This window comes from Protomyctophum bolini, assembly GCF_963924005.1.
Source record: "Protomyctophum bolini genome assembly, chromosome: 6".
Classification (NCBI taxonomy): domain Eukaryota; kingdom Metazoa; phylum Chordata; class Actinopteri; order Myctophiformes; family Myctophidae; genus Protomyctophum; species Protomyctophum bolini.
Genome location: NC_137867.1, coordinates 27,303,034 through 27,319,998, shown reverse-complemented (window position 1 = coordinate 27,319,998; position 16,965 = coordinate 27,303,034). Strand labels below are relative to the sequence as shown.

Genomic DNA, 16,965 nt, shown 5'->3' with positions numbered 1-16,965 from the left:
TAGGATTGGTTTAGTCTGTTCTCAGGAGGACAGAAATCCCAGCTGTCCCAAGCTGTTGTGTATATTACAGAGACTAGGGTGAATTACAGTTGCTAGTTTTACAGTTATTACTGTAAATGTGTTAACATGAGATCCATTGCTCTGAAACCCTATCTGAGACTCAGACTCAATACCATTTTTCCTGTGTAGGAATGTTCAGTGGTGGAAGAAGTACTCAGCTTGTTTTTACGTAAGTAAAGGTCCTGTAAGTTTGACTTGAGTAAAAATACAAAAGCATTGGCATCAAACCAAAGTAGAAATGTCAAAAACACCAGAGCCCAGGTATAAAATATATGTTTTGTAATCTAAATCTGCAAAGTAACTAAAGCTGTCAAATAATTGGAATAAGAATTACAATAGTAGCAGAGATGTAGTGGAGTAGAAGTATAAAAAGAAATTATACTCAGCGTACAGCACTTGAGTAAATGAACTTTGCTACTTTCCGCCCGCAAGTTACAGTAAATAAATGTTGGATTACTTTCATTCTCATCACACAGACTGGTAACACTGAGACACTTTCAATATTGTAGAATGTAGATGATCAGATCGGTTGTTGGCATTAGCCCAGAAATGTCATGTCATGCCATCCCTAGTCACTCAAACCAGCCTGTTAACCTTCCGCCTGAACAGTCACAGAAGTGATCAAAATGAGCAGCGAGTTAACCCATTAAATGGGTTAAGTGGATGCCTGCCCCATCCCCCACTTCTGGTTCATTTCAGGACATTTGTCCTACTGTAAATTAAATTAGCCAAAATCATATATCGGTTGTTGTTCAGCAGAAATGTATATAAAACAAGAAATGATTACATAGTAATATTTGTCAGGTGAAAGCGCTGTCTCCATTGTGTGTCCCCACCCATTAGTATTATTATTTTAGTAACGTGTATGTTTGTGTGGCTGGCTGGCTGTGGTATGATGCAGAAATCAGCCCTTCCATGGTGCGGACCCGACGATGTGTGCATGGATGCCGGCATGCCGTTGCTTGCTATCCCATTGCCCAGAGGTGCATGAATGCCATGTCCTATTGGACAGAGGAGGCAGGCAATCAGGCTAGGGCTAGACAAGTCGTCTAGTTTTCAGGAGCTTTCATTAGTCAGGTGAAACACAAAAAATATTTGAAAGATTATTATTATTTTCATGAACGGAACTGACAAACAGATGCCCGCTGCTTTCAGGAGGCGTAGACAGACTCTATGAAGCATTCGAAGATTGTGGAATAGTTGTCTGGCTAATGAGAGACTATGACATCCCTAATAAAGAAGGAACTCACAGCTTGTCAGCTGTTGACTTCAACGTTAGAGTGTCTTAAGTTGAAAGCGGTTTTAACCAGAAACTTAAGTCAGGAAGTGAAAATCTGCTATGTCCCACGATTGTCATTTCATTCAGCCAAAACATATTTTTTGTAACAGAGGATCATATCGTCTTGAAAAATTAGCCACAAATAAAGCTTGTTTTTGGTCCAAAAAGAAGATATTACAATTCAAAAAACTGTGTCCCCATAGACAGCATAAGCCAGCAGAATTTATTTTATTTTATTCAACGGACTGCTACCAGAGTGTTATGAGCGCGTACAGGACACAGTTGTGAACCGGAATCAATTTATATTAAAAAAGGCGTGAAAATGCGCAATCGGCGTGCTGGGACTTCGGACCAAAGTTGTTATAGAGGAAGTGTGTCTAATGCAGTGATTCCTAACCTGTCGGCCGCGGATTACTGGGGGATTACTTTTTAATGTTGGAAGAAAATATTATGTTCTTTCGTTGTGAAGCCGATTAATAGAAACTTAAAGTATACTACCGTACGTTGGTTCCTCCAAGCAGGAACACTATCAATTGATTGATCTTTAAAATAAGCATGCCCTGAAAATGCACGCAGCAGCACATGCTTTCTAAGTTTTCAAGTGGGCCCATATCGAGAAAAGGTTGGGAACCACTGGTCTAATGCACTGGTCCTCAAAGTGGGAACTGGGGACCCCCAGGGGTCCTTGAGAGCATTCCAACATTTTGAAAATTATTTAAAAATGACGCACAAAATCTTTTCAGATGAGGGTGTGCGGCCAAATACAGTATACATTTTGGTCCTCAAACTAAAATGTTTAAGAACCACTGGTCTAATGCGTGTAACAAAGGACTTACTCTGGGTACACAGTCCATTGGTGCAGTTCTCTGAGGCCTCACCACTGCCGTCACACATCCTGCCTCTGTATCTGGGCACTGGCGAGTTGCATTCCCTCCTGCGCTGCCTCTCACACTGGCTACTACACACCGTCCACTCACTCCACTCCTCCCAGCCTCCGTCAACTGTAACACATGAGGGAGAGACACTAGGGTCATTATTATAGTTAAACATAACCAAAGTTCAATCTGAATGGGAAAGAAACTGAAAAAAGCTACTGGGGAAAGTTACAGCAGTTCTTACTGTATGGTGTGTGTGCAATATGAAATATAAGCTTACCATAATCACAGTAATCATTATGATGGCTTCAATCACATCATTGTCTTCACCAGGCTGAAGGCGTGGCTGAGACTATGTATTCGCTCCTGTCCGTGTGTGTGTGTGTGTGTGTGTGTCTATATGTCTGTGTGTGTCAGCGCCAGCGGCCTGTTATAGCGCCACCAGGAGACAAATTGTTTTGCAAAAATACAAAATAAAAATAGAAATAAAATTATATATATATATATATATATTTAATAAATCATCGTCTTGTGATCAAGACGGATCTGTGAGAATTTTCATATTCCATCCTGATTGGCTATGAGATTGGTTTCCAAAGTTTCCAGGAGTGGTCCAATTTGAACAAAATGCCTCAAATAATGAACGCTGCGTCCGATTGCCATGCTCCGAACTTCAAGTGCTATAAATACAGTTTATTATGTATTATTAACACAAATTCACAGAAGATGATGGGCAAGGTTGATGATTATCGCGAAAAATATATAATAATATCGTATCGATATCGTGAGCCCAATAGCGTGTATCGCATTGTATGGATGAAATTGTGTATTATGGCACTCCTAATAGCAGTGCATACAGTAAATATAAAAAGGAAAAACAGACACATCACAGTAGTATGTGTACATAATGTACATAATGTACACAGTAGTATGTACACATAATGCATACAGCCCAAGTATTATCGTAGTATACAGTAGCATGTACACATAATGCATACAGCCCAAGCCCACTGTGTGCGTGTGGTGAGGAGCAAACTATGGAGCACATCATTGAAGTTTGCCCTCTCCAAAGACTGGAAGGAGGATTAGTCACCCTCCTTACAGCAGACCAGGAGGCAACCGCTTGGCTTAAGGACTTTGCATTCGCTAAATAAATAAATATGCATACAGGCCACACGCACGGTGGTAGTGCAGCTTGAGACGTCATTTTCTCCATATTAACCTTCAGGCGTGTTCATATATAATGGTATCTGATGCAAGGCAATGAAGCCGAGTCAGCCTGGTCGCATGTTAACGGGCAGGTTTCTTCTGCCGCCTGTGTCATCCGATCAAGGAGGCGCTCATCATGCTTAGCTCAACAAATATTGTGGGACCATATGGCGCCTGGAGACTCTTTGGCAGCGTTCGTGGTGGCCATAATCCATTTTTGCGAGCAGAGCCGAAAGGTAATTTTCCTTTTGTTGCTTTGTCGGGGGTGGGTACCTACACACTTCCACGTTTGTTCGCAATTTCTCATCTAATTTAAATGCAAATGACATCTTTTGTATGAATGCCAAGCGCTTCTGAGTTGACCATGGTCACGAATGAGTGCAACGCCTGTTGAGCTTTCTGTGTGATCGTTTTCCTCTTACAATAGGCACTTTGATGCCGCCTCTGATCCTCACAGAATGAATTGTCCTCACAATTGTCAAAACAACACATACAACCTGACAGTCTAAGCTCTGTAACTGCTGCTAACGTCCGTATAGGCAGGGTAATGTTATCGGGGGGGGGAACACAGACACAGGAAATAGTTCTTATGCTGCTGTGGTTGACATGCTGCTCCGCAGAGCATATGATTAAAAAGGATGTTATATGAAAGAAAATAGATCCTAGCTCCTGCTGGCCGTCACCTATCTCCTGGTGGCCGTCACAGGCTTTAAACTGCTTTTAAATTCAAGCACTTTCAAGGTCTATAGGGCCACACAAAATTTCACTAAAATGTCATCCAACCGATGAGTCAAGTATCATTTGAATGCCACACCTCTCTAGCAGGGGCATCATTTGGGGTCCCAGTGCATGGCAGTTCCTCTTCTAGTGTTCGCAGTTAACCTGAAACTCAGTTCTTTCATGGATATTTTCTCCAAATTTATAGTGCATCTCAAACCACACCGATCCATCATCCTGTGACATATTATTATTATAGACACGTTTTCTTTTCTGCAACAATACATTTATTAGCCACTTTCAACCTGCTATTTCAACCTGCTATTTCACCTGCTATTTCAACCTGCTATTTTGGAGCATGTTGAAAATGTGTCATGATCTTTTTTCTTATTGAGAGTGGCAAAAATACTGAAATTAGCAGATGTAAAAGCTCACAACGCAGCGTGATGCAACATGTTGTGAGGTTGTGGATTGGCTGTTAGCTATTAGATTTATTTTAAATGCGCTGCAACTGGTCACCACATGACCACGTGATATTACTTCTATGTTCACTAATTTGAGTGTAGAGGGCTCTGTTGGTCTTATACACATAATTGTGGCGATCACAATTGCTTACTTCTCCAACGTGAAGCTTTTTGCATTTATACACTTAACTACAGTATGGCCATACTGCCATTTCTGTGAACGTTCTCTTTTATTACTGCATTCATTGTGTACATTCATTGTCGTTGCCTTTTTGCATCTACGTCATTTTATTGTTCTTGCCCTTTTTGTCCCTTATTATTTTGAATGGCATTTGTTGTAGGCTACGTTATTGCATTTCTTTCCACTGTAATTGTGTGGTGGATACACCTAGGTGTTTTGAGAAGTAATTTATATTTACTTTTTCCATATTGTCCTTTTTGTACCCATTCGAATATATGAACACCAAATTATGTACAGTGTGGGTAATGCGATTAAATAGAAATTATTGATGTATGTATTTTGAGGTGTAATCAGTCTGGTGTCAGAGGCACTTGCCCGTCGGACAAGTAGTACAGGAAAGGTGCAATTCTGGGGAAAGTGTGGCCCCTCCCACTGATTTAGCTAGACAATTACATTGTCAAGTCACCCCTGTACTTAGGACGGGATTTATCACCCAAGAATAATGTTTTTGCAACAAGTGTTTAAAAATTTCACATTTGCGGCACCCACTATGGATGAAAATGGAATTGCTTTTGGCTCTCTATTGATTCAACCACCCTGGATATGTGATTAAAAATTGTGGTGGATTGCAAATTCCGTTCGTGATTTGTGGGATTTTTGTAAAATAGGCCCCTCCTACTAACCTTGGAAGCTGATTACAGACAAATGATGCATACTATCAATTAAAAATTGTGCCTGTGGTGTTTTATGGATGGGATTTGGACAAAATATGTAGGTAGAAGATCAAAAAGTGTGCTTTGAAGAAAATTCAAAATGGTGGAAAATCGATCCCGACACAAACGGGCTAAAGTTATAAGGCAAAATGTAATGTGGGCTGTTATAGCTCCACCATGAGGCCGACTGATGAAATTATTTATTACATTAATTGTAATAGTATTATGAACCTCCCCTCCAAGTGTTGTAACTGTAGCCCTTACGGTTTCTGAGAGAAAAGTACTTGAATGTGAGTCTTCACATAAAATTCACTAATAATTAACAGCGTTAAATTTGTTGAATTGAAAAAAGGGCTGCATTAAGACCTCCATTATAATTATAATGGTCAATGCCTGTGTGACAATTCACAGCGAATGGTGCAGCCAGTGAGGAGCAGCGACAGTGTTTCAGACTGACATTCATTCATTCAGACAGACAGACAGACAGACAGACAGACAGACAGACAGACAGACAGACAGACAGACAGACAGACAGACAGACAGACATTCCGTTTTATGCTTGGAGAATTGTTTCTCTATCTGAATGACAGTTTTGTTTTGTCCCAGAGCTGTAAATCTGAGAACTTCTAGCTCATCAGCCAGGGTAACCTGAGATTGTAGATCGGGTGGGTACCGGTGTGTCATTAGTTTCTCATCCACAACAGCTGCTAGTAATTGCGATGCTGTCCTCTGTATGTAACATGCCTTTTTCCTGTATTGTATCAGACCTGATGAAGATTCGCTAGGGTCGAAACATTGTACCTAATTGATTAAATAAATTCCTGGGAGCCGATAGTGTGCAGACTTTCCTTCCATCCTAAATGTATGTATTTTAGTTCGGCACCTGTGACTTTGTTGGGGATGTTCATGCTACCCTCTGGACTCACTGGATCAGTGGAACGTCCTATTCATCTTTATAACAATGATAGTGTTTTGGCAATTATTTGGTTATTGCACACTTGCAATAACCTCAAGGCCCACCAGTGGGCCCCAGCCCACAGGTTGGGAATGGCTTATGTAGAGCCTTGGTTCTCAAAGTGCATCGCAATAATGTTGTCATTTATATGTTGGCTATTCAAAAACTGCAGATCTACAAGCTCACAGCGAGTCACTTCGTGCCACGATGCAAGCTTCTCCTATTTTTTTTAAAAGGTTTGAAAACCACTGATGTAAATCGTATGTATAAAGAGGGACTGACTTGGGCAAAGGGCATTGCAGGTGATCTTCTGAACAGACATGCCCTCACAGAACAATCCTCCATTAAGAGGCGCTGGGTTGGTGCAGGTCCGAGACCGCTTCTGGACTCCACGCCCACACGGCACATTGCAGGATGACCATTCTGTCCACAAAGACCATCCTCCATTCACTGGAGGAGGCAGAGAGAGAGAGAGAGAGAGAAACAGTGTGAGAAAAACATAACGAAAGGTAGGTGTGCAACAGTTAAAGGTGCAGTAAGTTATATACTGTATAGTTCTTTATTACATGGCTTGGTTGAAATGCTTGATTCTGATTGGTCAATCGCTGAATTCAGATGTCTGTTATTTCTGGATAATGACTGCTCCACTCTATAACAGACCGCTGGCTAATCAAACCCTCGGAGCACCTGCTGCAACCCGCTTGATTTACTGCTGTTTCCAACATGACAGCCATGTAAACACACACACAATGTCATTTACAGCTAAAAATAATCTCTCAAAAATGTTTTTGAAAACATTTGAGCGAGAAATAGACAAAAATTGATTCTATTTGATCAACTCACTTCCTCGTTTTCCAACAGTGCTGCAGCTGGGCAGATGCTGGCCAGCGCGACACTTATGGAATACTTTTATTACCGCAAGCAAGGAAATGTCTCGTGTTGTTGTGTTTTGGGTCAATTTATTAATTTATGTATTGAGTAGCCATGTAATAAGCGGGATAATGTGTGCCTAGGTGGTCATTGTCGGGAGATAATCACCCTGACATTATCCTTTACATATATACTGTACACATTGTATAAAAATAAAGTAAGGGCGTACAACACAAATTACAATACAGTTTCCTACAACACAAATTATTTGATTACTCAACAATGTAATCGATAGAAAAATAGCTGATTTATTTATAGTTGCTGCCATAAACCAAAGAGATGGAGAAGTGGGGATAAAGAGGACGTGATAACATTGTTCCCCTTCAGATCATAAATAATAGTAAAATAAGAGCAGAAGTTCCTAATGATTATGCCTGCCGCAAGACTCTGCGAGGAAAGAATGCCAAACGGCCGGGGCAAACTCAGCACATTCAGTATGCTGCCTAGCATACACCCTCCCATAATAGCTAATTGCTGACTTCACAGTCAACAGTCATGAAAAAGCATGAGAAAGCAAAGAAGACAGACATTAAAAGGAATTGTCTGCACCGTTTCCACAGGCCGTCAGTGACTCATAATACCAGACAGGTTGAGGTGTTGTGGAAATAGTTTTCTCTGTAGTCGACCACTTAGTGCTCTGATTTAGTAACAGGTTTTAGTCTGTGCTCACTCTGACTTGAGACGCAAAGGAGGCTAAATGCTTCAGCGAGTTATCAAAGCTTGTGAACCTGTGTTTGGCTGCAAGGGCCGCTTGTGAATAAATATTGAATGAGCAACACTCCTTTTAAATGCGATTAAGATACATTGGCTTATTCTCTTTCATAAGGTACACATTGATTTTAAATGAGAGGCTGAATAATACATTCATCCAAATAATGGGGAATCTTTCTTCGCCAGAAAATGGCAAGAAGTCTCTTAATCAAGTCTCTTAATCACTTGTGTGGGGGCATGGGTAACTAAAAACAAATTGACCTCATAAGTACACTGTAAACATCCTAGCAGTTCACTGCATATTGTAGTAGTAGGCAAATGTAGTGGCTTTAAGGGTAGGGAGACTGCAGCAGTGGGATGTTGACAACAAATAGTATTGCTGTAGTAGGATGGGGGCTCGAGCCTATGCCCCCCAAGGTGGGGGCTCCTCACTGGCAGGTGAGCCAGTAGGATACAACAGCAGTGACAATAACACAAATAAAGAAATACTGTATGCTGTTATACAAACATAACAACTGGAAAGGAACCGGAAGGGGTTTTGTTGGGGGAGAGTGCATACCGAAGACTATCACAGTGGCGGTGGCACTGCGTCTCTTCGCCACAATGTTGCTGGCCAAGCAGGTGTAGTTGGCGGAGTCGGACAGACGCGCCTCGTTGATGATCAGGTTGTGGTCAGCTCGCGTGTCTACGTGATCGTCGTTGAGCGAACTCAGCAGCTCCTCATTTTTCAGCCACTCCACCTGGTTGACAGAGACAGAAGGAGAGGTTAAAGAGAGAATGACAGGAAGAGATATTTCCAAAGAGCTGTGATTTCATTTTGAGAGGGAGAGAGAGCACATCATTCAGTTCAGGGAATTATCCATAACAGGTTCTAACCTGTAACAGTATCAGCCTGAACTAAATTTACCTATGAGAAATAAATATAATACAAGATACCATGATATCACATACACCCCCATAAAATAAACGAGTAAATAAGTAAATACGGTAATAATAATAATAATTTGAACATTTAAATCATATTCTAATTTGCATTTTCTAAGAATTTGTGAGTATTTTGAACTTTGAAGGGCAGGGGGAACTTCCTATTGTACCACATCATAAACAATCCACATGCCTGTCAAATCGCATCATCATCATTCTCTCTCCAATCCTGTAGAAGACTAGCTATAGTCAGACAGAGCTCCCCAACAATACTGCAGCCATTAGGCAGTCAAGAGGAGCACTATAACCAATTACCAGCAACAGAGGGGAAAACTAATTATGAATTACAAACTTAGTGATGCTTTACTGCTCCTACTCCCTAGTACGGGGAGCTGCACCACTGCGTGCGCAAATTACATTCATGGAATGGCAGGATAGGCTGGCCCAGCAGATTTACTGGAAGAGAGCAGACACCCCTTATAATAAACAAACACACCGGCTGGATTTAAAGTAGGGTGAGAGAGAAAGCCTTCGGGCACACAAGCACTGCAATGTAAATAGAAATGACACCCAGACCTCTGGGATGATGGATTGCAGGTAAATACATAGAAATAAAAAAAAAGATAAACATAATGCACTGATCATTTTTCAAGTTTTTTCCTTTTTTCATATTGTACATACGCTGCAAACACCCATTCTGAGGGGATCACGCCCAGCTGTCTGTCCAACATATATTCACAGTCAATTTTAACAGCTATTTGACTCATTAAACAACAGATACGGTAGCAGCGAAGAGAGTTATACTGTAGTGTAGCAGAACGACTGAAGGACCGTTTTATTCCAAACAACCCCCCGTTCTGCCTCGTAGAAAACATTTGACGACAATCTTCAAAGGCTACCATATTCTGCTTCACAATTAAAAGATACCCTTTAGTGAGTGTTTCATCAGTGGCACAGCGTTTAGCCAAGTTGATAGATAAGCCGAGGAGAGAGGAGAGGAAAAGAAAGGCGAAAGTGGGGGGAGAGCGAGAGAGGGGTAGGGGGGAGGGAAGAGAACTACGGGGGAAAGACTCTAATTTCTCATGATTAAACTAATCTGTCACTGAATGGGAAGCCGGGCCAGGGTGACATAAGCGTCAGCGAGAGAGAGAGAGCGTTCTGTTCTTTGCCGCTCTCCCACTCTACCCTCTTTATGTGTTTATTTCATTTTCATCCTGGGAAATTTGCGAGTTGAAAGAGGCAATTAACGCTTGGAACAAGCCTGGCCTGTCGCTCTCCGGTGTGACTGTGTGTGTGTGTGTGTGTGTGTGTGTGTGTGTGTGTGTGTGTGAAAAGGGGAGGGGGGGTGGGGGGGTATGTACATTAGCCCTAGGGTAATGATGAAAAGATTCACCAAGCACACGGGTGGAGAGTAAGAGAGGAAGAGGCTGACGGTGAGGGACAGATAGAGAGAGAGACAAAGAGGATGAGCGATGGTGACAGATATGGTGAGAAAAAGTAGGCAATGGGAGAGAGAGAGAGAGAGAGAGAGAGAGAGAGAGAGGCAGTGGCAGAGAGGAAAAAAAGATGAAGGGACAAATACAAATTAGGCCGCTAAGCGTGTGGCAGAGGGATGTGAGAAATGAATGGGGTAATTGGCACATTTGTTTCAATTAGGCCTCGGTCATCAGTGTCACTGTTGACGGAGAGAGGAGGGGTGGGTGGCGATGTGGGTGCTCCAGGCATGGGCCCTTCATTGGGGGCCACGTCCCTGTGATTTCATTACCTGCTCTGCCAACAAGGTCACCTCCCTTAGCCCTGTGCTACTGGCCAGGTCCTCTCATCTTCTTAAGAGTGACAGTGCATGTGCATGCGCACACACACACACACACACACACACACACACACACACACACACACACACACACACACACACACACACACACACCTCATTCAGATGACACTTAGGTCGCTGATTAGATGCTGAGAAATGTTCTGCTGGTCGAGGGGCAATTAGAGGACAGAGGAGCACTGTAACGAGTGACAGTGCAGCCGTCATAAAGACTTATGAGGAGAGCGCAGATGAAGATCAAAGACCTCATCGCTGCTCCTCTACCTCTCTCTGCCACCCCACCCCCCCTCTCCTCCACCCCCCCCTGACCTGGCACCTGGCTTCAAGGTGACCCAGGCAACACTGCACTGCTGCAGCATGGCATGTAGTACACAGTAAAACCCTGAGTGTTCATTAAACCCCTTAAGACCTGAGGATTCTACGAATGCCTTCGAAATCAGTGTTTCTCACACTTTCTTTTTCTTTTCTTTTTAAACAATATGTTACTGTAATTGGGTTTTTTGGGGCATTTTTCACAAAGTTACAAGACGTGACAAAACAGACACTCTTGACACTTTTTTCCCAGGAGCGAAAAGACACACACACTTTCAAGATTTTTCTAACATGTAAAAAAAGAAAAAAGAAAAACTAAAATGACACAGCTGCTTTCCCAGTTTTAATGGGATAACAACTTAAAGCACAGTTTTGTAGTTGCCTTGTCATGACGTGTCCAATTGGTGACATAATCTTAATACGTTGATCAGAAATTGAAAACAGTCTCCTGTCTTCCATTGTACGGCGAAACAGCTCTATTTAGGACATAAATTAAAAAAGCTGATCTAAAACAAATAACATCATAAAACCGGGTTCTGCATTTTGTTTGCAAAATGTCAACTGTTGATTTTACTATTTTGAAGATTCCTAATAAATAAATTGACACAAAAAAAACAAAGGTAACTTTTGTACACGCTTTGCAAGGGATAAATTCATTTAGTATAGTAAGTAAGTATAGTAGTAAGTATATACTACAAGTTCTGTAAAGGGGAATTAGAATTACCGCTGAGTCATACTCCTGCAAAAACACGACAAGGGTCACCATCCGCTTCCGTCAAGCAAGCTGAATGGGGACAGTTACACATACACTCCACTACCTCATTAACTACCGTTGCCCTTGAGTAAAGCACTCAACACCCCTGTTCTCGGCAGAGCCACTGTCGCCAAGGCGTCTGTTAATACTGTATGTGAATCTGCATCAGTGTGAAGCAGGGTGTTGCGGTACAAAGCGTATCTGCGCTCAGTCGACATTGCCCGTGTACAAAATGTAAATGTACAAAAACAACCCTCTCAGCTCCCGATGGAGGTGTAGGCACCATGTGGGTTGCAGAACCCTTTTTTTTTTAAATTGCTGAATATCTCATCAACACAATTACACGGATTAAGCAGCGCTGACAGACAGCCAGACAGACTGAACCAGCCCCCCCTGGGACACCGCGGGAACCACCATATCAGGAGAACCGTGTTAATCCAGCAGACGGATTCTCAGCACACAATTTATCAACAACATGCACACGTTATGAAAACGCACACGCACACAGAGAAAGATATGCGATACACGTATAGTACATACTGTATGTGGGCAAATACATGACGACGACTGCACAAAATGTTGCACATACGTACTGTAGGCCACTTTCTGAAGATATCTGAGATATGCACACAATCTGGTGCACCTGTCATTTCAAACTGATGTTGCACGCACGCACGCGCACACACACACAAAGACACAGTTTGATTTTGCCACATTGGTGTATTGGGTGGGGTCTGACAGTGTTTGGATCATGTTGGAGGGCTGGTATCTCAACAGTGGATGGGTCGTGTTTGGATCTAGGGGTGGTATCTCTACAGTGTCTGGGTGATATTGGAGGGCTGGTATCTCAACAGTGGATGGGTCGTGTTTGGAGCTAGGGGTGGTATCTCTACAGTGTCTGGGTGATATTGGAGGGCTGGTATCTCAACAGTGGATGGGTCGTGTTTGGATCTAAGGGTGGTATCTCTACAGTGTCTGGGTGATATCGGAGGGCTGGTATCTCAACAGTGGATGGGTCGTGTTTGGAGCTAGGGGTGGTATCTCTACAGTGTCTGGGTGATATTGGAGGGCTGGTATCTCAACAGTGGATGGGTCGTGTTTGGAGCTAGGGGTGGTATCTCTACAGTGGCTGGGTCATATTGGAGGGCTGGTATCTCCAGCACTGCTGTTCTCTCACTCGGGAGGTTAATCAGAAATTATGGGGAACCACTAAGTGGGCCCCATGGTGGCCAGCTGCCTCCCCCAAATGCTACTGCTCCTCCCTGGAGTTATGCAGAGGCTGCATTACTATTCCAACCCGATTTGTCTCTTATGTTGGAGGAATAAATAGAGGGAGGCTCCTGGCATGGGGTGTGGAGGGGTAATTGCTTGGCTTAGTAATGAGGCTCATCATCTACGCTCTTGGAGGCTTGCTCTGACCTATGAGAAAATAACAGAGGCATACCGGCACGAGGAATGAGGAAAATAAGTGTGAATGCATGTGTGCATGGGTGTGCGTGTGGTGGTGGGGTGAGTAGGTTCCATATGTGCTCGACAGAGAAAGCAGCTTGTATTACAGTCATGTTTAGCATATCCCCCCCTCTCTTTGTGATATGTACCTACGTAGTCTACTCTGGCCAACTGAAATTACAGCAGATGACAGGGATGACATTAAAGAGCTTTCATTCAAAGAAGGTGAAATTGGCTCCTTAGTTTCGCTGATCATTTTGCACTTTCTTTCAGAGTAACCTCGTCAAAGAAAACTCATTACGCGGCGTTGCTGTCGATTTCTCTTCTGGCCAAATAAAAAAAGAGATCACTTCAGAGCACACTCTCTCTGATATCTGAGAAGTTATGAAAGTGAAACGGCTTTGAACTGAAAGCACTAGAATGGAAATTTCAAACCACCTCTTCTTACATTCTATTAAGTATGTCAAAATTGCAATCTCTGGTAAAATATGTGCATATGTTGGCATTTACAAAAACAAACCGAAAGTGAGCCCTATAAATTTCTTTATTTTTCTTCTATGTAGATGGTGAAAATTATATTCTGTAACTATCTATGTTAGAAAATGTGACCTTTAGGACATCATCTTGAAATGAAACAGGGGAAAATAAATTGCTGGTAATTCTCTTACCCAAATTGAAATAATCTTCATGATCAATGGTAATACGTATACGTTGAAAGTGAAATAATAAAACCCCCAGAAATGTTTGTGTTAAAAAAAACTCAAAATACAGTTTGGAAACTTATAACCGGAAAAACTAATTGGATGGGAAGAGAATGGCGACAAACTACATTCAGCAATGTCTTCAGTGTGACACCTCTCTTCACGCAAATGAGCCTCACCAGAGTCATGGTAAGATGCTTTAGCAGAATGTCAGACTCCCGGTTATAGAAACCGCTTTAGCCACAACGGTACGAAATTGATCCAATCCTCTGTGACTCGAGTCTCATTAGCTCGCCCTGACTTCAATGCTGACCGAGGGGGAATTTTTTTCCACACTCACTCTTCTTCACAAGAGCTGGGATGTTTATGGAAGCCATCCAAAACAAAACAAACAAAACAATCAAATAAATAAATAAACCCCCCTGGAGACTCACATCCCATTAAGACCCCCAGGAGGTGTTATATCTGCCAGCATCTGCATCCTGCAACCCCACTCTCCGAAAGCTCACAGCATCGCACTCATGTTCACAATCTCAATATTTCATCTAGGAGGTGCTCATAGAATCAACTGGACTGAGGAGGTGGGATTGCCTGGCTGGTTCGTGCTCACTTTACATTATTCACTCCCATCCTTCACGACTGGGCTCATTTGTGTTGACAAAGGACTAGACGGAGAGATTGTGATTCCATCTGCAGGCCACTTCCAACTATTTTTATACCCCACTGCAGATCCGGGAGCGCCTGAGTGACATCATTCCTCCATTTCCACAGTGAATCATTTATACAGTCCGCCGATACGGGGCTGACCTCAGCCCCGATCCGCTCCCAGGCGACGTGCATAAATTACACAGGTGTAGTTCACACTGATTTCCACAGAGTGAGAGAAGATGCAATGGCAGAGCATGTGCATTTAGGGAGTCCATTTATATAATGATACAGAACTGTTATGGATTTAAAACAGGAAAAAATAATAATTTATATTATACGGAGAACCTTGACATTATAGATTATTCCAACATTTCTTATTTATAGCCAATTCATTCGGCTAAGGTGTCAGAGCGTGATGTAAGTGTTCTCTACCAAGTATTAAAGTATTAAATATACATACATTATTTTGTATGTATATTATTTGCTGATAGCAAGTCCAGTCTGCAGACCAGGGATCCGATTATTGGACAATAGAGAACTGAATCAAAATGTTATTAAATATCATGTCCAATCAAAGATGACACATGCCACAACTGTGGCCAATCTCATTTTGTAAACATTTTGGAACTCCTGTAAATCTTTCTGCTTATTTATTTGTGTTCTCTGACCCAGTGCTATACCACGTTTCCAAATCTGTCCGAAATATACCGTATAGAAAAAAAAGGAGAGCAAGAGGGAGTGAGAGAGAGAGAGGGGGGGGGGGGAGAGAGAGCGACTTTGACTCTCAGAAATAACAGACAGATACTGTGATCCAGATACTGTCAACTCTGTGGGAGTATAAGCTCTCAGTCGCTCTCTTTGCGTGTTCAGGGGGTGGAGGTGAGTTCTGGTGGATGACTGAACAGGGGGTGGGGGGGGGGGGAGGGGGGTCGTCCTGATGTGATCTTACCCTCGCCACGGGCATTTCCCTCAGTGGGAGTATGAGCTCCTCTCTCTCATTCAATGTGTTGTGGTGTGTGTGTGTGTGTGTGTGTGTGTGTGCGTGCAAGCGTGAATGCATGTGCATGCGTGTTGTGAGCACGTGAGAGAGAGAGAGAGAGAGAGAGAGAGAGAGAGAGAGAGAGAGAGAGAGAGAGAGAGAGAGAGAGAAAGAGGTGCCAACCTGGTATGCTATTATCTCTATATGCACTCCCTCTGATCAAGATCTTTCACACTCTGTAGGAGTGAAAGCCCCTCTCAGTGTGTGTGTGTGTGTGTGTGTGTGTGTGTGTGTGTGTGCGTGCCCTCGCGCATGCATGCGTGCGTGCCATTAATGGTGTGGAGTGAAGGTGATGCTGTCAGCACCAAGTATAAGCCGTGCCTGTGCTGTGCTTGTGCATGCGTGCAATGTGTTTGTGAGAGAGTTGGAGATGGGGAGAGCGTTGGCCTGGCTCTGGTCTTACCTCTGCAGCAGGTATTCCCTCTGGGGGACGGCAGTGTAGGACGATCATCCCCATGATGGGAACCTCCTTACCCTGAGGGTCCTGCTCAAAGTTTTTCCTCAGGTCTGCATGGGGAGAGGTGATAAGGAGGAGAGCAGTCAAATGTCAGGCACTATGGCTACTGCTTTCAGTAAAAATCCTCAATGTTAATCTAACTCTGGGAGTTTACAAATTATAACCAATTGGTTCCTTTTGGTTATATTTGCACACACTCACAGTTTCAAGTGGATGGATTACACCTGAGGATTTTACTGTGTACATTTGTGCTCAAACTTGTGCTGCCTGCCCCTGGGTTTGAACCGAACAACCTTGAAAAGCCTCCAAAACCATGTCGGATATGAAAGCGAGAGGCACCCAGGAACCGTGTGCTCACTGATCTGTTGACGGGGTAGACTCGAGGATGTAGTGTCTGCCAGGATTGTACTGATCTTCCTGGATAGTTGGGTTGCATCCAACAGTGAATCAATCTATTTTCACCCCTCTAAGAGATCATGTTCTCCTGTGGTTTATTGTACATTTTGGTAGCTGGTACTTCGAGTGATATGTGTGGTATATGACAGCTCTTGGACTTTTGTATTTTGCACAGTCTTTTGACATTTGCCCACACTACATGTTTTGGAGTGTAATAGCCAGTTAGGACGTCTTTGTGGATTGCACTGACAATCCTGAACCGGAACCCAATAGTGACTCTGTGAGTCTCAGTGACTCATAAATTGCACAAAATGTGTCCCTTTTGCACTGGATGTGAGTTGGTACTCACAGCTACATTCT

At 42.9% G+C, this 16,965-nt stretch overlaps 1 protein-coding gene across 3 annotated transcripts in view; it reads right to left on the bottom strand.

Annotated features, from left to right (window-relative positions):
* unc5db (unc-5 netrin receptor Db) overlaps window positions 1-16,965 on the bottom strand; it is a 203,397-nt gene that overhangs the window by 53,510 nt on the left and 132,922 nt on the right. For all 3 annotated transcript variants that reach the window (XM_080765408.1, XM_080765410.1, XM_080765409.1), the window contains exons 4-7: window positions 16,156-16,259; window positions 8,654-8,834; window positions 6,736-6,903; window positions 2,176-2,340 (exon numbers count right to left, since the gene is read on the bottom strand). In XM_080765408.1, coding sequence (XP_080621534.1) covers window positions 2,176-2,340; window positions 6,736-6,903; window positions 8,654-8,834; window positions 16,156-16,259 — 618 coding nt within the window. The remainder of the gene's footprint in view (window positions 1-2,175; window positions 2,341-6,735; window positions 6,904-8,653; window positions 8,835-16,155; window positions 16,260-16,965) is intronic.